This window comes from Choristoneura fumiferana, chromosome 7 (genome assembly GCF_025370935.1).
Source record: "Choristoneura fumiferana chromosome 7, NRCan_CFum_1, whole genome shotgun sequence".
In the NCBI taxonomy this organism is placed as follows: domain Eukaryota; kingdom Metazoa; phylum Arthropoda; class Insecta; order Lepidoptera; family Tortricidae; genus Choristoneura; species Choristoneura fumiferana.
The window spans coordinates 18512705-18534553 of record NC_133478.1 but is presented as its reverse complement, the minus strand read 5'-3'; the positions used below and the strand labels follow the sequence as shown (position 1 = coordinate 18534553).

The window sequence follows — 21849 nt, the reverse complement described above, 5'->3', positions numbered from 1 at the left end:
TTAGTAGTTTATGAGTAAATAGCAGCCTAAGGTATAAAATATACCTAAACTTGGAAGATTCCGTATAAAAATACGAAATCCTTAGAAAAATATTACTTATTTTTTTCGTAATGGCTACGGAACCCTATTTTGGGCGTGTCCGACGCGCTCTTGGCCGGTTTTTTTTAAAAGGGTTTCGTTGCAGTTGCGTTTCACCGTGTGTGCTGTGCTGGGCCCAAGGGTGTGTCGAGCTTTTAGTGCTATGCTTGGGGTTTCTCTACGGGATCGAATCAGAAATGAGGAGATACGTAGAACAAGGGTCACCGACATAGCCAGGCGAAATAACTCGTTAAAGTGGCAACGGGCAGGCCATATAGCACGTAGAAGAGATGGTCGCTGGAGCCGAAAGGTTCTCTAATAGAGACCGCAGATCGGCAAGCGCAGCGTAGAACGCCCACCAAAGAGATGGACGGGCGACCTGGTTCAAGGAGTTTTCCCTCCAGGGCCTGCCTGACTTATTTTTCCACACTGTATAGGCTAGGATGATTGGCGACATGATTCAGTTTGTACCCTTAGCTGCTCAGCGGCCATGGTGGCGAGCACGCGGTCTTGCGGCGCCACAGCGACCGCACACTGCTCCCCGCGCGCAGCCGCAGCTGCGTGCTGGGATAAACAATCTAAAACAAACAATATTTTTCACGTCACTGCTCCAAAATGTGGCCATAGATAACCTAAATCCAGTACCCAAAACTGCCTACATTTAACAGCTGACTCATTTATGGCTCGCAAAACATGACAACAATGTAAGTAACACTATATTACGAAAACGTCGTACCAATATATGTATTTCATAATACGATACGACTCTTTAGAATATAATTTGTGAATTTTATTCCCAGCGTGCTGAAACGACAATTGGACCAGTCAAAAGTAATCGTCTGCTGCATGTGAAATTAAATTGACCAATGAGAATGCGTCACTCATGACTTTTAAGAGGTGTTTTTTTTCTTAAACGCATAATATGCACAAAATGCTTTAATTTTTTTTAGTATGAAGAAACGTCACAGCATCGCAGCAGGTCGGACATGACGAGGATGAAGTTTTGATTTTTTAAATATGTGTTTGCGTACTGGCCCCTAAGAACAGACCCGATTAAAAAAAATAATTATGTCACAAAAGAAAAACTAAAATCGGCGGGGGGGCTGACACTATTTACCAGGCCGGATAATACCGACCCGATTATTCGTGTACACGCCCATACAAACCCGTGTCACACTGACATGAGTTTCTATGGGCGTGTACAAGAAAAATCGGGTCGGTATTTCCATGTCAGTATTTTCCGGGCCGTTAAAGAGTGTCACACGGCGGGAGCAACGCAGTCAATGGATTCTTATTGTTTGTTTTGTGATAAATATTTTTTATTTCCTCGCAGTGATCGTGAAAAGCACGATGTTTAGTTTCGGCCAAAAGTGCAATAGATGAACTCGTATCATAGAAGGCCTCCCTTCGGGTCGGCCTACAAACTAACTCGTTCATCTATTGCTTACTTTCGAGCCTCTACAACAATGCACTATTGTTCAAAGGATTGTTTTATTTAACCTCCTGGTGTTCAAAGTGATAATACTAGTACTTATATATTGTTAGCGTTCAATCTAATTAAGAATAAGTACTTATTACACGTAACATATCAAGTGTTCTAAAGAAATCCCTAAATTTAATTTAGTTTAATTTTCATTATTGTGATTTTTATGAATGGAAATTAAAAAATATACCCTAATTTTTGTTAGCAATAAAATTTATATTGTAACGTAATCGTTACAGCGTCTCCTGAATGAATATTTTTATCATATATTTTACTATTTACCAACTTAAAAATAACTTAACAACGCTAATTAAACAATAATAACTTAAATACTATAACAAAAACTAAAGGTCCTTAACTACTGTGATCGTAATTCAGTAACAATACAAGATGTTGCTATTGAATTGCGATAGGAGTGTTACTCCGGAGTTATGCGATGCCATGACCTATCTACGTGAGAGGACTCGCGCGGGGAGGGTAACGGACTCGCTTACTTGACCGGAGCAGCGACATCGAAGCACACACCTTCTAATTAATTACCGTCGCTAATATAATTCTAAATTTAATTTAACTATTTAAATAAGATACTACATTCAGTTCCCGTGTAACGTGCCGAATAATTTATAAGTGAATTGTGTTTGCCCGCTGGGTGAGTGTTGCAAATTTATTACTTATAATCTATGCTAACGTGAATCAGTAGATAGTTGCTTTTTCGCCTAATATTATTTTCCCTATCATGTATCTAGCTTGTTTCATCACATTAATATTAGGCAATCATTATATCCAAGTTTTAAAAGAATCTAAGTATCGTGGTTCATTTTCGTGTAATAATTATCTACCCTCTTGTCAAAATTATTATATTATAATTTTGATTTTGCTTTAATTACGGGCTTAAAAGTATGTAAATATTAATAAACAATACCTAAATTAAAAGGTTACAACTTTAAATTATGCCGTTTTAACCGTTAACGAAAAAATAACGATTAGTTAACGTTAACGAATTTCATCATAGTTCATCTTTTATAACAATAGTCATTTATTAATTTTATTCAGACAAATACATCCACTTTGTTAGTAAAAAAATATATACAAATAACTTATCTATTGTTGGTAAAATTATAGCTAAAACTTATAGGTAAAATTACAGTTTAAAATTAAAATAAAAATGTATTAGGTACAAAATTGATAAATTAAATGATTTTGTATGCTGCTGCAACATCATTGATTACTATTTAATGCGTTGGTAGCCCATCCTGCTAGTAGTGCTTCCAGCTTCGCTTTTCAACGGATGTTGCAGTCAGTAACGTGAAATCGGACATTTCACTAAAGGTCTAAAAATGGGATTTCCAGGGTTCACACTGCCGGCTGCGAGGGTTAAGCGCCTCGACCACTCCTACTAACACTACGGACCGACATCATCCCGGAACTACCCGTGACGTCATCGGCCGCGCGCACACTGCAGGGAAGTGGCTGTCCAATAAGACAGAGCTAATTGAACACGGCTTATTTCCTGTAATAGTGATTTCTAGAACCCACTAACCTGAGGTCTATCTACCCACCTACATGGTTAGCGTTAGCAACTTTTATTTTTAATATAGTTCAACTTTGGAAAATGGACAATATTGTTTAATTTCTCTCTCGCTCCTAAAGCTAGCGCTACAATATCTTTTGAAAGAGGAATAAAGTGTCATTTTCTTCTCTGTATTATTCAAATTCACAAAAAAAAACAACTTTTCTCAAACATGCTCGGAAATGTACGCGTTAATGTCACGAAATGGAGACATGAAGTTTCTCATTTATGGCTCCCTACCACCTCCCTACATAACTTCTTGGCCTAGGCCATGAAGTATGTATGAAAATCTATTATTGTCCGCTGCTCAACTTTTTAAATTTGCTTACTAACATGGATGGATGCATGGATGGATGGATGGGTGGATGGATGGATGGATGGGTGGATGGATGGATGGATGGGTGTATGGATGGATGGTTGGGTGGGTGGATGGATGGATGGATGGATGGATGGATGGATGGATGGATGGATGCATGGATGGATGGATGGGTGGATGGATGAATGGGTGGATGGATCGATGGATGGATGGATAGATGGATAGATGGATGGATGCATGGATGGATGGATGGATGATCCTGACATAGTTGGAGAAAAGCACTAAACAAACCTCGGCCAGAACAGGGATTGCTGGACTCGTTTTATCCGGCCTCGTTTACGACTCGACCGTCTACCCCGAACTCGTCCATCAATCCCTTACTTCATGGCCTCTGCAGTAATGTACTATTATTAAATTTCGATGTCAATTTTTGTTGTACTGTGGGTCTCAGGAGGCTATAGCTCCATAGCTCGCTGAGCAACTCTATGAGCGTCGAGCGAGTCTATTTATAACGTCTATAGTGAAGACGAAGAAGAGACGATATAGAAGAACAAAAACATTACTTGGATTGTAAAAAAAAGAGGCGGTATGCGCGGCGTGGACAGCGGCGGCGGTGCGCGCGCGCAGCGCGGGGTCATCGTCCTCCAGCAAGATGGCCGCCATCGCCAGCGCTGTCGGCTCCACCATAGCTCTCCACTCTGCAACGGAATTAAATCCATACTAATCTATACTAATATTATAAAAAATCGGTCAAGTGCGAGTGCAAGCGACTCGCGCATGAAGGGTTCCGCACCTCCGTACAATGTTTTAAAAACAAATAGTTCAGTAATAGTTTTTTGTAAAAAAATCTAATATAAGCTTTTTTGATGGCGGTACTTTTTGCCCCTGGTTACCAAAAATCAAATGAGACCAAAATCGATGCAGTCGTGTCGTTTTATTACAGAGTGTAGCGAAGCTTGCCCAAAATTCAATGAACCTCGGGCAAGCCCCACAACACAATACTTATGTGCAATGCACTATAAATGAAACGTATAATTTTGAGATATGATTAATAAAGATTTAATGTAAAAAATTCAGCCGATGAAGTAACAGAGTAGTATTAAAGGGTCGGCATATCGTTTTGCCAAAAGATTACCGAAATCACGGAGGCCTTCGTGGGCTTTAAGAATTTTGAAAAATATAGTACAAAATATATGGAATGGGCAAATAAACTATGCAAGTAGGTTTCCAAAATTACAAAATAATTCGCGATACTTTAGAGCGTAACACCAAGTTGAGTAGGATCTTATGCGCATAAAATTCTATTAACAGTAGAAAAGAGTTCCGAACGTGTTTGCTTAAGACTACGATATGAAACTGAAGCGACAAGTTAGAAAAACATAGAATACTTTTAAAAAATGCGATACTAGTGAAATTTTAAAATAGTTCGCCGTTACAAGCCAAAAAATATAAAGTTTTTGGTAAGAAGTTCCCAAAGTTTGTGACAATCTTCACGTGGTTTTTGTTGTTGGTGAGGAGCGGTTCCCCTGTCACTGGATGCAGGCCACAATCCCGACACCAAGGCGACGACAAATTATGCCCACAATCGTGTGCGCAGCGCAGTACGTTGTCCTCAAAAAATCCACACCGTAAGGTGGGAGCTCGAAAGATAAAAGAGACTAAGAATTTATTCAAACCATGAGCCCTATCAAAACCTAAATTCACAACAAAACAGAAAAAAACTTACCCGAAACTGGCAAAAACAGATCCGGCTTTTAATAAAAGGGAGGCGACTACGAGCCACCAGCTCGCAGCAGTTGGAGAAACAATCAATTCGCCAGGTTATAATAATTAACACATCAGAACACCAGTATAAGTATGTGTCACACAAAAGAAATCCCAGGAATATTAAACCAAAATATTATTCCAAGGCACTATTGCCAAAAATCATCCACGGGAAAACACATTTGACAAACAAAATTTTCGCGTCCTTTGTTCCACGTTTCCAGGATACCAATTCAAACCTTTAAAAAAAATCAAGAAGTGAACCGCAACTAAACGACCAAAACGTATAAGCAAAAATAGGTTAACACTCAATTTCAAAAAAGAAGGTTACATTGCATGCAGCAGAATTATGCTGCAAGAGTTCCTATGGCCAACATCCAACTTCATCATCGGATTTATACACGCATGCAAAATTTCAGCTCAATCGGTTGAAGATATCCACTTCAAATTTAAGGTAAAATATTAATTCCACCCGAACAAACATAACTTGTTACATTACATTACAAGTTAATAAAAACATATCACCAAAATGTAAGCACTAGGTGCAAGTATTTTGAATAAAAAAATTTTTAATTCTCATCCTCTTTGGTTGTCGCCCTCTCGGAGGCTGAATAGCGCTACAGACTCTTGCCATGCGCAGCAGCAGAAAAAAAATTTGATGTCAGTTTGGTTCATTCGCGGGAAATTCAGTGGACTTCGTATAATTAAAACTTCGTGTAATTCGCTGTGTAATTAAATAATAAGAAGCTCGACTAGTGTGAATAAATTTTAAACTGTATTATAATTCTAAAGTTCTAAATTCTAAAGTGAAAGATTCTAAAGTGTGCCGCGAACCTACTTTCGACAGTCAGTGACTAATATGTCATATTAATTACAGTTAATAGTGATAAAAATGGACTCTCCGTTTAATAGGAGTGCCCTCACTTCTCGTAGCCCTCCCCCGCTACCGAGGCGTGAAGAGGAAAAACCAGACTTTGTTATGTGCTCTACACCCGAACTGCAAGCGTGGATGAACACCATAGACCAATGTCTCCAAGAAGTTTGCTCAATCGCAACAGAAGGAAAACTAAATTCTGATCAAAAGATCAAGATCCATGGCCTCTGTCGTAAAATTGGAAATGGGACCTCTCAACTTGCTGTCCAGTACCAGTCCGTCAAGCAAAAATGCATTTCTGCTCACTTGTCCCTGCAACATCTAACAGAAAAACAGGAATTAGCTACTCGTTTAGACCAACTTAAGATCGCTGTCGAGGACGCCTGCAAGCAGCCGGCCGTAGAAAAACTGTCCTATGCGAATATGACCAAGAAGAGCCCAAACAACTATATTAGATCGACACCGCTGAGCTCGGTGGCTATTTTCCCAACAGATAAGGAAAAGACTAGCGAGGACACCAAATCTCTAGTTAAAAAAATTATCAGCCCCGAACAACTACAACTCCAAGTCCTGAGCATGAGGAAAACGAAAAATGGAGGTATTATTATCAGTACAGAGAGAGAAGAGGACGTGAAGAAACTGCAGACGTCCGGGAAACTTACTGATTCTGGGTTATCAGTCGCCGTGCCTGAAAAACATAGGCCGAAAGTGATCATCTATGGTCTCCCAAATGATGTTTCGGAAAAGGAATTTTTTGACCAATTATATGAGCAGAATATCGAACCTAAAAGTCCGAGTATGTCTCGCAACGACTTTTCAAGCGCCGTGAAATTAAGTCATAAATCGGGGAAAAAGGATGGTCGGTCCTGTAACTTGGTTATCGAGGTATCAGCATTAATTAGAAAAATCTTATTAGCTCAAGGCCGTGTATATTTGAACTGGTCGTCTTTCCCCGTCAAGGACTTCACTCACGTTTCGAGATGTTTTAAGTGCCAACAATATGGCCATTCAGCCAAATACTGCCGAGACCAAGAGCCGACGTGCGGCCACTGCGGGCAACTTGGCCACGCGATGAAAGAGTGCACGAAAAAAGATGCAGCGCCTGTCTGTGCCACCTGTCTGCGCTACAAGAAACCCTGCAACCACAAAACGGGAGATGAAGACTGTCCGGCTCGTAAGCACGCCCTCGCAAGGTTCATCAACTCTATTGACTATGAGGGCGCCTAAGAGCGTCTCCCATAAGGTAAATAAGACAGCGCAAACCTAAGCTCGCAGTTAATGGATAATTTTATTAGTTTAGAATTAGATAATTTAAGCGTTTCCCACTCGCTCTTATGTGACGTCGAAGAATGCAAATCTTTGATATCGAATATGCGCCATCCTTTTTCGATATTAGTTCAAAATATTCGAAGCATCAATCGCAACATCGATGGTTTCAGAGTCCTTTTAGAAAATCTAAATTTGAATTGTGATATTTTAATCTTGACGGAATGTTGGCTGAAATTCCACAATTTATTTTTACCTGACATAGATGGATATAAATTATCTAGCACTAAACAACTCTCTAATCAAAATGATGGCGTTGTAGTTTACCATAAAGCAGGTTTGGATTTAACTGTGGAAGAGCCCAATCTACAGGATTGCAACTGCCTTATAATAAAAATAGGACAAGACACAGCTATCATTGCAGTTTACAGATCGCCCTCCTTTAATAACATTAATAACTTCCTAGGCTCTCTCGACTTAACCCTACGCAAACTTTCCTCATTCAAAAATATTATTTTGGCGGGTGACATTAACATTAACATCTGTAAAGAAAGCCAAGATCCCCGTCGTCATGATTACCTCAATTTCTGCTCAGCTCATGGCCTTGCACCTGCACACACGCTTCCAACGCACCAAAGTGGTTCATGCCTTGACCATGTTTTTCTTAAAAGCAATCTAATCTCCACTACCCTTGTTACTAACTCTACACTCACTGATCACAATACCATAATTACAACACTAAACCTAACCCCTCCAAAGAAAATAAGTAAACAAACTTATGATAAAATAAACTACGCTGACCTTGAAGAATATTTATGTAACATTTCCTTCGACAGCATTTTTAAATCATCGGACCCGAATAAATCGCTCGAATACCTTGTTGGTTACATTCAAAATGGCATAATAGCTCACACTAAAAAAGTTAAGGTCACCAAAAGCAACAGATCCATAAAACCATGGATCACGCCCGGGTTACTTCGCTGCATTCGTCATCGAGATAAACTCCACTTGAAAACGAAACTAAATCCGGGTGACGAGATGCATATAAAAATTTACAAAAGATATCGTAATTTCTGCAATAACCTACTTAAGAAATTAAAACGCCAATATGAAAAATCAGAATTGGAAAAAAATAGTAAGAACAACAAACTAGTTTGGAAATTCATCAAAAATATCACGTACACACAGGTCAAGCGTGATGATAATCTGGATCTGCTTAATTCGCACTCTAATCCGCATCTAGCTGTAAATAATGCTAACAGTTTTTTTGCAAGCATGGGGAAAAACCTAGCGAGTAAATTTATAAACAATAACAGTAGCAATTTTAGCACGGTTAATATGACTCATCCGCAAACGAATTCATTTGTAATGTTTGACACTGACGAGTGCGAAGTAGAACGCATTATATGCAGTTTGAAAGATGACTGTGCAGTCGGCTCTGATAATATCTCAAATAGATTTCTCAAGCGGTATAAACATATTTTAGTCAAGCCTTTAACACATATTTTTCAGCTATGCCTTTCTGAGGGTATTTTTCCTGATATCCTAAAGAAAGCTATTATTATTCCTGTTCACAAAACAGGCAACAAGGGTTGTATAAACAATTATAGGCCAATATCAATACTCTCATCCCTATCTAAAATTCTAGAAAAGATCATTAATAAACGACTAGTAAGCTATCTTGAAAAAAATAGCATCTTATCTAACAATCAATTTGGTTTTAGAGCTCATAAATCAACCAATGACGCAGTTCACCTATTGACTGACCATGTTACGTCTAATTTGGATAAAGGAATAAAAACCGTAGGAATCTTTCTTGACCTAGCAAAGGCATTTGATACGGTATCTATTCCTATACTAATTTGCAAACTTCAAAACATAGGAATTAGGGGTAAACAACTGGCTCTATTTGAAGATTATCTCAGTAATCGTAGTCAATGCGTAAAGATCAACGATTTCATTAGTTCTGACCTTAATATTGAATTTGGAACACCCCAAGGTGGCATTTTATCCCCAACCCTCTTTTTAATTTACATCAACGATCTTTGCAGACTAGAAATAAATCATGGCACGATAATATCGTATGCTGATGACACAGTACTCATTTTTTCAGGAAACACGTGGGATGATGTTTATAGACATGCGCAAAAGGGTTTATGTAAAGTGTCTAACTGGCTCCAAAGCAATCTTCTTACGTTAAATGCTGAAAAAACTAAATACGTTGCTTTTTCAATAAGGAATTCTCAACAACCGCCTACTAACCAAATCATCCGAGTGCACCAGTGTTCCCTTACTAATCTAGACGACTGCTTCTCCTGCCCTATCATTTCTAAAGCAACCACCATTAAATATCTCGGCGTAGTCATAGATTCTAATCTAACTTTTAGTCCCCATATTGATACAGTTGCTTCAAGAGTTCGTAAGCTGATTTTTATTTTTAAAAAATTGCGTGATGTGGCTAACAAACGATTGCTCACTCAAGTCTACACGGCGTTGTGTCAATCCCTACTGTCATACTGCATAACGTCATGGGGTGGCGCTGCAAAAACTTCGCTCATAGTTCTCGAACGAGCTCAAAGAGCTATTCTAAAGGTGTCAACTTTCCGACCGTTCTTCTTTCCCACCAAAGAGTTATTCCAGTCATGTAAAGTGCTCACGGTTCGCCAGCTTTTTATCATGAATTTGATCTTAGAGCAGCATAAAATTGCCCCCTACAACCCCGATGTCTATAAAAAAAGGCGATCGGACATAGTTTTTAAACAACCGCGCGCCAATCACGCGTTTATGCGCAAGTTTTCAACTTTTTTAGGTCCTTTCATTTACAATAAAATTAATAGACGCCTAATTATTTATGATTTAAACTACCGTAGCTGTAAATTGAAACTAAAAGAGTGGCTAATGAACTTGTCTTATGAGGAAACTGAAAACCTGCTTATGATAGTTGCATAGCTTAATTTTTCACTTGTATATCTGCGAAACACGATGAAATAAATTGTTACTGTCATTTATGTTATGTTTTAAGCCCATATTTTATTTGCCTAAGATACAGGCTACTACAGTATCCTAGTTTAGGCATTTAAGTAATTTATGAATTAGCATGATATTGTATTATGTTTAGGTACTTAGTGTTCTATTTAGTTAGATGTAAACATTTGTATTATATTAAGTCAAAAGTGTAACTAGTATATCGGTTTATTGTTTACTAAAACCTAGACGTAATTTCAGTGCTTACTAACCTTTTTATTTGTAAACAAATATTTATTTTGAATAAACAATTTCAATTTCAATAACCTTGTAAATAGTGTTAAATACGTAGTATGATTTTTTTAGTGTAAAAAACATTAGGTAATCATAGTGATTATACAGTGTGGATTTGGCGAGCGCTTTATCAAAGTTGCTGGCTTTATTAATTTTGCACAAAAACGAATAAACCACACAATCAGACAGTCACTATATTATATTATCGAAGCTTTTATAAAACATCATTAAAATCGCAAACTTAAAAGGTAAATATTCAACCGAAATACCTAGTCGTTGCTAGCAACGGCTAATAACGTCTAGCAACCACATAGCGCTGAAAAAAAAACACGTTTCTTGTATGACGACCCCCTTTAATTTGTAACTTTACTTTATTTTTAGTATTTGTTGTTATAGCGGCCACAGTAATACATAATCTGTGAAAATTTCAAGTGTGTAACTTTTACGGCTTAAGAGATAGAGCCCTGTGACAGACGGACAGACAGACAGATAGCGGAGTCTCAGTAATAGGGTCCCGTTGGCACCCTTTTGGGTACGGAACCCTAAAAGGAAAGATTTGGATTTTTGGATGTTTGTTACGAATTAACTCAAAAACTACTAGACAGATTTTAAAAATTCTTTCACTTTTAGAATGCTAAATTATTTCAGAATGCCATAAGCTATATTTATTACCAGAAAAAATTAGGGTTCCGTACTAAAACTTCAATAATATAACTGAAAGTGTAAAAAAAGTTGCCATAAAACATCTTTCGTCGCATGCGCTGTAGAAACTATTAATGATATGATAAAACAAAAAAAATGTTCTACAACATTAAAGAATATATCAATATCTACATAAAACTTCGCGATACCATATGTCCAAATTGTCCAACTATTGTAGTTATGTCACTACAACTACTTTTTTACATTTTAAAAGTTGACTGAAATGCCGACTAAAATCAGATCACGTTATCCATACCTTTTTATTAATCCTAATTCAAATAAATAATTTCATATTCAAGATGGTTTCAATACCTATAGATTACTGTTTGAATTATTCAAATCGGACATTCCATTCAAAAGATATTACGAATTTAAAAATATCAATCTAACCAAAAAATGCATTTACTCTATGTTCACGCACCCCGGCTTCGCGCGGGTCGGGTGTAGTTTTTGGGAAATGGAGCTGAAAAATGAGTGTGAAGTACCCTCGATTTGGTACCCTTTTTAGAGTTCTGTGCCTAAAGGGTAATAAAAACGGAACCCGGAATAAGACTCCACTGTCCGTCTGTCTGTTTGTCACTAGGCTGTATTTCATGAACCGTGATAGCTAGACAGTAGAATTTTTCACAGGGAACAGCGCGCAGTAACCAAATTCCACGCGAGCGAAGCCGCGGGCAAAAGCTAGTAAATAATAAATATGGAACAATTGATACCGATTGACCTTGACCTAGCCCCAAACTAAGTAAAGCATATATTAATATCGGTACTACGCAACGGATAAACATACTTATATATGTCGGAAAATAGGATTTATTTAGAGAGTCGGGATCCGATCGACCGAAGTAGGTACACACATGCGCACAAACTTACGCGTTTAAAATATGTATTAGAACCATCTTTCTAGATATCTTAATGTAAATGCCACTTACCGGAACTGTCAGCCTGACTGCTGTCAGGCCTGAAGATCCTCGAGTAATTAAATTCTAGGAAGGTGACGACGGCGGCGCGCGAACGTTCGTCGTTCGCGGCCGAACAGTGCTCGTGCAACGTTCGCAGCACCGGCACCATCGTCTCAGCACGATAGTTGTACTGTGACACCAACTGCACGACGCTCTCTAAGTAAACATGCCGCAAGTTATCTTGTGCATTTAGCGCGGAATCCAGGAGCTCCGCTACGAGTCTGTCGTACGTGAACCGTTCTGAAGTCCCTAGTTTTAGTTGCACCAAGCGCATCTGTGTTTCGGGGTAGTCGGGAGAGAGCGTTATCAGTTTGAGGGCTTTCTGCGCGCATTCCGCGTACAAACTCTTCGATGCGGCGGAGAGGGTGGCCAAATAGTTAGGATCTTTTTGTATTCGAGTCAGCGTATCACCGTCGGTGATGCGAGACAAGTGGTCTAAGAAGGCGTCGGAATCTTCGCATCGGCCGTGTAAGGCCAGAAGGTAGTTGAGCGCGGATAGTTGCACTTCATAGTCCGGGTGTGTGAGGCACTGCACGGTTGTCGGGAACACGTCCCGCTTGCCGGCTGCCAGGATGAGCAGCGACATGTAAGCGGCGTTGGCGAGGTAGACCTCGCGGCCGCCGCCCCCGCCGCCTGGCGGCCGTGTGTGCGCGCACAGGGCGCGCGACAGATGCTCGCCTGTTATTGTCAGCTCTTCGTCCAGAAGGCCCGGCTCGGGGAATCTGAAAGGCATACATAATTTTGTTTGATTACATATTTATTCATTTATTTATGTAATTTCATCTAAAACGGTTCAGCGGTACGTGACGAGGTAACAAACTGGGATGGGATGGATTATCCTAGTGAAAGTAGTCGCAACAGGCATCACCTCAGCAGCAGCAGCTGCAAGACGGCGAGATACTGGTCGGCGACGAGGTAGCACGGCGTGGCGGCCAGCCAGCGGGTCCCGGCCAGCGCCGCCGGCAGCCACGCGCCGTCGCCCAGCGCCGGCCCCGCCTCCAGTAACTCCGACACCTGGAAACAAACGCCAAGGGCGTGTCGGACACGCCCAGAGACCTCAGAGCTCTGCCGCACTGGGACGCCAGCCATGCGACCATGCCCACCTCTGGCATCTCAAGGCCGACAAAAAGAGTAGCCATGGCTACCCTTCAGTCAGTTCGACGACGTCGTTAGGAATGGACGTAGAGAAGATTGTCGTCTCTTTTCGACTGTCGGTGTTTTCACATTATCCGATCCGATATCGGCTATCGGGTGTCGTCTATCGTCGTCCGATACCGATATCGGATCGGATAATGTGAAAACGCTCTAAGCTGTACCTCACTCACACGGCCGCCAACCGGCCGCCTGTTTTAGACCACAATCTCCTCTTCGTCCATTCCTAACGACGTCGTCGAACTGACTGAGTTCAAAACGAGTCAGTGTAGTGTGGTGGTGATAGATGGGTTTGTGTGTATTCTTACAGTGTGGAGGTGGAGGAACTACATGAAGACACATTTCTTGCACAAACTTAGCTATAAGGTCACAGGTGAGCAAAGTAATTGTTCCAGTTCATTGCTCCAACAAGTAATACGAGTATTTTTCTACCTATTTTATACGGAATATTTCAAGTTGTATATTTTATAAGTTAGGCTGCTATTCAGTCTTAAACTACTAATAATTTTTAAGCAAACTTCAAACGTCAGCTAGTCCCACTTGCTCGTTTGCCACCTAGTCGAATAAAAAAATAAAATAAAAAATAATAATAAAAAGACAATCCAAATACCTGACAAAGTATTCCGTGACAGAGGTTCCTCTTGATACCAGGATCGCTGAGCGTTTGGAACAGCGACTGTATGTAAGTTACGTATCTGTGGAAACATTCAATATATTGTAAGTAGAACAGATCGATTCACAAGAGCTGGCATCGACCAATACCTATATAACTAGTACGGTCAAGGACTTAATTGATGAGCCCACCGTGGAACCATTTCACAGTAAACGTGATAGTGGCATCGCATTTATTTACAAGGAAAATCGTAATGACTTTTCCTTTGAAAAGGTCCCATGGTGTCTCATGAAAGTCCTTGACCGTACTAGCAATACTGGCAGCATGCAACGGCGGCAAATTAAAATAAATAAAGCTTTATTTAACTTGCAATGTATGTACGGATCAAATCTTGCAAGTTAAATTTTATCCACTTGTTGTCTTGAAATTAAGTCTTTGATTGATTGTCGTGTTCACATATTTTTGATCAAATTTTTGCTCACAATTATAAAAACTCGACTCCAAATTTGGTGACAACCAGGGAGGGTAACTGGGAGGGGGCGTTTGGTGCCGGTGACGTCATTATGACGCAAAGTCGCATATAGGATGTTTTTTATAACAACATTGCAACATCTGCAATGCAATACGAATAAATTTAATTTGATTTTTATGTGCTGGGTTTTGCTGTTAAAGTTTGTTGACAGCAAGAGCAATTTTTTTTTTCATTATTTACAATTAGAAAAGGAATTAGTTGTATAGATCCATGGCAGCTTTGCTTGAGCGAAACAATAACACTTCGGTTATTATATTTACAAATAGAAAAAATATTTTAATAGAAATTGGTTGTTGTCATTTATTATGTACTGGCCGTCTCATCTTAAGTTTCTGTATCAGTAAACTACAGAGGCGAATGAGTTGTTGTGTTATTGGATGTCAATAATCTAGCTAAAGCACTCTGTATGTAGCTTGACGACATACGGCACCAAAGTTACGCTCCCTGGTGACAACTAGGGCTTGCAATCCGGATAACCGGATATCCATATTATCCGGATATCCGCCCATTTTCAAATCCGGATAGGAAGCTCTTCATTAACCGGATAATTTGGATAATTCGAATATCTGATATTAAGCGCGCGCTCGCGCATTGTGAGAGGTTAGTGTAGTGTATGCATACACACAGATACATTTCTTTTTGTATTAGGAAAGTTTACATGCAATACTTATTAGTTAGGTTCATTCTTAACATCTTGTTTGGTAGTGGCGGTGATTAATTTTTGGTAAATGTGTATGTAAGTAATGTATGTGTTTATTTTATTAATATAATAATAATCTCCCGGCCGTATTCGGCTACAGTGACTACTTCCTACAGCTGAGAGCGGCGCTGGTGTGCTCTCAGGTGACTGACGTATCCGATCTTGGCAGTGAATGTGCGACGATATTATTATATTTTATGTATTTTTTCAATCTTCTATATATTTTTTACCTTACATTACACACACCTGCTTTGATCACCTTTTTTCTTGATTCTATGTTAATAACATTGTCAGGTCGAATAAGAAGGTAGAAGAAGAGATCGCTTTTTAGGGATTAGACCCCTGTTTTCTCGTCTCCTACCCTACCTTTTATGTTCTGATTTCATTTTATAATGAATGTTTTTTGGTGTTCAATACAATACGCCTTGTATTGTATTGTGTTATTTATTCTTATAATAGAGCAAGAGCCCGCAAGAGCCAGACTTTCGTTATAGTATCGTTATAATCCTTCGTTATAGTCCGACTACAGGACCAGAGCACGAAGCCTATTCCTTTGCAGCGGGGAGTCAGACAAGGAGATGTGATCTCTCCGAAACTGTTCACGCTGGATTGGAAGATGATTTTAAGGTTCTGGACTGGAAAGGACGAGGCATTAACAATAATGGGGAGTACTTCACTCACCTTCGATTCGCCGACGATATTGTAGTCATGGCTGAGACTATGGAGGACCTCAGTGCTATGCTCGTTGACCTCAGCAGAGTTGTTTCCGACCGAGTTAGCTTAAAAATAAACATGGACAAGACGAAAGTCATGTCTAATGTTGTGCCAGCTCCCGTAATAGTCGGAGGCTCTGCGCTCGAAGTTGTTGACGACTATGTACACCTGGGACAAACGATCCAGTTAGGTAGGTCTAACTTCGAGAAAGAGATCATTCGTCGAATCCGACTCGGCTGGGCAGCATTCGGGAAACTTTGCAGTGTCTTTTCGGCCAAATTACCGCAATGTTCGAAGTCAAAAGTCTTTGACCAGTGTGTGTTGCCAGTGATGACATCTGAGACGTGGGCGCCAACGATGGGCTTCATTAGGAAGCTCAAAGTCACTCAAAGGGCTATGGAGAGGTCTATGCTCGAGGTTTCTCTACGGGATAGAGTCAGAAATGATGATATCCGCAGTAGAACTAAAGTTACCGAAATAGCCCGAAGAATTGCGAAACTGAAGTGGCAGTGAGCGTGCTCGCAGGACTGACGGCCAATGGGGTTAGAAGGTTCTCGAATGTCGTCCGCGGAGCGGGAGACGAGCCGTCGGTAGGCCTCTAATAAGATGGAGCGACGACCTGGTTAAGATCGCTGAATTGCGTTCGATGCGGAAAGCACAAGACTGGTCTGAGCGGAGAGCCTTGGGCGAGGCCTAAGTCCAGCAGTGGACGTCTTTCGGCTGACATGATGAATCGAATCTACTCTCGATTCTGAGTATTTCTGAGCAAAGTGCTTTCCGGTTTTCAGTTATATTAAAAATTAACACCTTGCATAAAAAAAAACTTTCAGCCTTTAAAATATAACGAAGGTCTGGCTGTCGTGGGTTCTTGGTCCGTAAGGCAAAATAACAACAAGCAGAAGACAGAGAAGTTATAAAGAGTTTTTAAGTTATTTCACTCATTAAAGTGACAAAATAATGATTTTTACGTGCGTATAAGACAATCAGTGATTAAGTTAATTAACTAACACTCACGATTCGTCTGATGAAACAAATTTAAAATTGTTTTTAGCGTTTTTTTTAAATATTTGGAAAATTATTCAAATTATTCAAAATAACCGGATATCCGGATACTGAGATTTCAAATATCCGAAATATCCGGATAATAAAAAGTTACCGAATAGTGCAAGCCCTAGTGACAACACAATAATCTGGTAGTGACATCCTGGTGGTTCAGCCAGAATCGTGTCCGTAGGAGGGAACTCCTCAGTAGGAATGGCGTCGACGTCGATATTCCTGTGTTGTACCTGTGTGGTGCGACGAGCGGCTGCAGCGCGCGCGCAGCCAGCCGGCGCGTGGCGGCGTCGCGGGAGCCCGCCAGGGGCGCCACCAGCGGGAGGAAGCGCTCCAACTGACAACACAACAGAGCACCAGAGATGTGAGAGAATGTGTTGCGGGCCATATGACCTGTAATACGGTATTTGACAACTCCTGATTTTGCCATATCTAAATATTATTATGAAAATATAGATATACAGATAGTGTTTAGCGAAGAGAAAATTTAAATCGGTTGAAAATTGGATTTAAAGTGATTTTTTGAAAAATCTATTATTAGGGTTCCCTACTCAAAGGGTAAGAACGGCAACCCTATTACTAAGACTTCGCTGTCCGTCCATCTGCCCGTCTGTCACCAGGCTGTATATCATGAATCGTGATAGTTAGACAGTTGAAATTTTCACAGATTATGTATAACTGAGGCCGCTATAACAACAAATAAAAAACAGAATGAAATAAATATTTAAGGGGGCTTCCATACAACAAACGTGATTGTTTTACCGTCTTTTGCTAATGTCTAAGATGGTACGGAACATTTCGTGCGCGCGTCCGGCTCGCACTTGGCCGATTTGTTTTTCATGCATTAGGTACTATACATACAAACATATTTTCTTTTCTCATGCTCGTAAAGTTCGTATTTATGCTAGATCTAGACGGCATAAAATGACTTTTTATGCTCTAGTGCATAAAATAAAATCTTCGTCTAAGACCAAGGCAATCAAGTGTAAACAGCCACAAACAAAGAAGTTTCAACATTTTTTTTCATCATCATCATCATATCGGCCATAAGACGTACGCTGTTGGACATAGGCCTCCCCCATAGGCCTCTAGTTGTCTCGGTTGAAAGCGGCTATATAGTTAGTAATGCATGAACAATAAAAGGTACATATTAAGTGAACAATTGTTTCCACTGTTGCTATTTCGCCTCGCCATCGAAATGAAAAGTAGAGTGTAAAACTCGAGCATTAAACAAATTTTCCCCCTCGACGTGTCTATCTACCCTCGCCGTACCGCCTCGGGTGGCTATATGAACGTCTCGGGTAAAATGGCTCGTTTTATGCTCTCGTTGTACAATCTACTATTGTAAATGGTACCTTCAGGTTGGAGACAGTTCCCTCTAGCGCGGAGGGGTAGAGTCGCGCGAGCAGCAGCAGCGTGGGGAACAGCGACGGACGGAGCTGCTCCGCGGACGCGGTCTGCAGCTGTTCCTGCAACCCCGCCACAAACGTCATCATCATCATCATCCCAGCATATACGCATCTGCAATACCCCTGGTGTTGCAGATTTTTATGGGCGGTGGGGATCTCTTACCATCAGGAGACCCACTTGCTCGTTTGCCATCCAGTCGAATAAATATATTTAATATATATTTTTAATAATAACATAATATTTTTCAGCACAATTAGGTACATTTTGAAAAAAAAAAACACTGGATGGTATTAATTTTGGTCCAAATTCAAAATAGTCAATTCAAGTGGACGATTTTCCATTTGCACCAAATTACAGTAAATCGTTATTTTTTAACCCCCGACGCAAAAAGAGGGGTGTTATAAGTTTGACCGCTATGTGCGTATGTCTGCCTGTGGCACTATAGCTCTTAAAAGGGTGGACCGATTTGAATGAGGTTTTTTTTTATTTTAAAGCAAGTTTTCTAGCGATGGTTCTTAGACATGTTTTATCAAAATCGGTTTCGCCGTTTTTGAGATATTGAACTTTGAAGTGACAAAGTCGGGGTTTTCCAACGTTTTGTTGGCTAGGTTATTTTATGTTACTAAGAAACATGATCCGTCATGGCGACAAACTATTGGCTCCGTGCACGACATCAGCGCCACCTAGCGTCCGCAACTTTTATGGCTCTGATGCTCTGACGTTTTGAAATTTCATCGCGACAGTGTGACAAAAATCAAACCTATAACGTATTAATTTATAATAAAAATTAATGTGATATCGTGATTTGGGTGGAAAAAGGCTGTGAATTCATTTTTGGCCATTAAAATTAAATGAGGCGTTTAGGGGCTTACATGTCCAAATGTCAGAAAGTCCAGGTGTCACATTGTCCATGGTCAAAAAGTCCGAAGGATGAAACGTCCTAGTGTCTAAAAGTCCTAGCGTCAAAAAGTCCACGGTCAAAAAGTCCGAAGGATGAAACGTCCTAGTGTCTAAAAGTCCTAGCGTCAAAAAGTCCATGGTCAAAAAGTCCGAAGGATTAAACGTCCTAGTGTTTGAAAGTCCTAGCGTCAAAAAGTCCATGGTCAAAAAGTCCGAATGATGAAACATCATATTGTCTGAAAGTCCTAGCATCAAAAAGTCCATGGTCAAAAAGTTCGAAGGATTAAACGTCCTAGTTCTGAAGGCCTGAGTCCCATAATGTCTCATTGTATAAAGAAAGAAAGAAATAATTAATTTATAACAGCAATGACACATAATAAGTAACAATAACAATAAGAAATGTTGCCGCTATAAAAAGGTCCCGGCTCAGCATATCGCTGGTTGAAAACCAGCACTGGTCTTCCGCCGGGCCACAGGAGAGTGCAAAATTACGGAAAGTCACACAAAACAAATCAAAGTGAAATCAAATACAAAATAGCTACGAGACTAAAATATAAGTTGGCTGTATAGCCCACATTATCATGGCAACAGTACATGTAATGAAAAAGATAAGAATAATTTGACTTAAAGTTCTTAAAGAATTTGAATTAAAGATGTGACTGACTAACACAACTACGAGTAAATGATAAATATAACTGAAATAGATTAGAGAGCTAGATTGCTCATCTGCATTATTTCCAGTCTATTATCTAACACCCTGAGGCCCATTCTCAGTAAGATCCAGATGTCGTGTACATGTGTACATGTCGTGTCGAGTCAACGCGAATTGACCAGCTGGTCCAGTCATGCAGATGGACTGGGGCCTCATTCTACATTGTCTCTTTCCATATTGTTATCGTATTGTCTACGTAGTGGTAGCTCTAATTGACTTGACAGTAAAGGCGATTGAGTCGAAAACAATTTCATTGAAATAGGTGTAAATAAAACCAAAATAGAATGAGACCCCTGGACTCTCGGACATATGGACTATCCGACATTAGGGCATTATAACCTTCGAACTTTTTGACAATGGACAATGTGACACCTGGACTATCGGACATATGGACTATCCGACATTAAGGCATTATAACCTTCGAACTTTTTGACAATGGACAATGTGACACCTGGACTATCGGACATATGGACTATCCGACATTAGGGCATTATAACCTTCGAACTTTTTGACAATGGACAATGTGACACCTGGACTATCGGACATATGGACTATCCGACATTAGGGCATTATAACCTTCGAACTTTTTGACAATGGACAATGTGACACCTGGACTCTCGGACATATGGACTATCCGACATTAGGGCATTATAACCTTCGAACTTTTTGACAATGGACAATGTGACACCTGGACATTCTGACATTTGGACATGTATGCCCCTAAACGACTATGCCGACAAAATGGTACAACAAAAAATAAAATAAAAATTTTTTTTTTAGGGTTTCTCCCATAGACGTAAAGTGGGGGTGTTTTTTTTTCTTATCCAACCCTCTATAGTGTGGGGTATCGTTGGATAGGCCTTTTAAAATCATTAGGGGTTTGCTAAGACGATTTTTCGATTCATTGATTTTTTTGCGAAATATTCAACTTTAAAGTGCAAATTTTCATTAAAATCGAGCGTCCCCCCCCTCTAAAATCTAAACCGGTGGATGGAAAAATTTGAAAAATTTCAGGATGGTAGTAAGTATATCAAACTTTCAAGGAAAACTATAACGGCTAAGTTTGCTTGACAATTATTAGTAGTTTTACTCTTAAATAGCAGCCCAAGGTGTAAAATATACCTAAACTTGGAAGATTCTTATTTTTTTCGTAATAGCTACGGAACCCTGTTGTGGGCGTGTCCGACGCGCCCTTGTTTTTTATTTAGCGTCGCCCCCCGCGCGGAGCTTTGCGTAATGTCCCCCATCACCTAAACCTTTTAAGTATAGCGATCAAACCGGTGGGACCCGGACAAGCGGCCGCCAACTGACCAGCAAGAAGTCGTAGAGCTCGGGGTACCGCAGGAAGAAGATCCGTCCGGTCATCCGGTTGCGCGCGCACAGCCGCCGCGCGTCGCGCCCGCGCTGCACCCCGAACATACGCACGGTCAGCGCCGCGAACAGCAGCGTCGACGAATTGCGCACCTGCAACATAACAATACTAGAGGTAGAGTTTGCACGCGTAAACAGTACACTGAACTATACGCATCAGTATCACATTATTAATAGGGATGAATATAGGAGTGAAATAAATTTAGTACCTATTTTTTTAATAAAGTAATTTGATTACAATTCGTAAATTGAAATTAAATATAATAATAAAAAAACGAATTGGTTACACAATTCTCACAAATTTAACAATTCTCTTCTTACCGATCTACACGTATTTAAAATTTACCAGAGGCAGGCAACCGAAGTTCGGCCGACATTCGGCATAATCTGTAATGAGGGCTATCGTTTTTTGTTTCACTAGA

The 21849-nt window shown here is 40.1% G+C and overlaps 1 protein-coding gene across 1 annotated transcript in view; it reads right to left on the bottom strand.

Annotated features, from left to right (window-relative positions):
• THADA (Thyroid adenoma-associated protein homolog) overlaps positions 1–21849 on the bottom strand; it is a 63124-nt gene that overhangs the window by 5397 nt on the left and 35878 nt on the right. Inside the window, exons 25-32 of the mRNA XM_074090499.1 lie at positions 21368–21520; positions 18390–18503; positions 17268–17371; positions 14033–14117; positions 13139–13284; positions 12241–12992; positions 4011–4145; positions 550–656 (exon numbers count right to left, since the gene is read on the bottom strand). Of these exons, the coding sequence (XP_073946600.1) occupies positions 550–656; positions 4011–4145; positions 12241–12992; positions 13139–13284; positions 14033–14117; positions 17268–17371; positions 18390–18503; positions 21368–21520 (1596 nt within the window). The remainder of the gene's footprint in view (positions 1–549; positions 657–4010; positions 4146–12240; positions 12993–13138; positions 13285–14032; positions 14118–17267; positions 17372–18389; positions 18504–21367; positions 21521–21849) is intronic.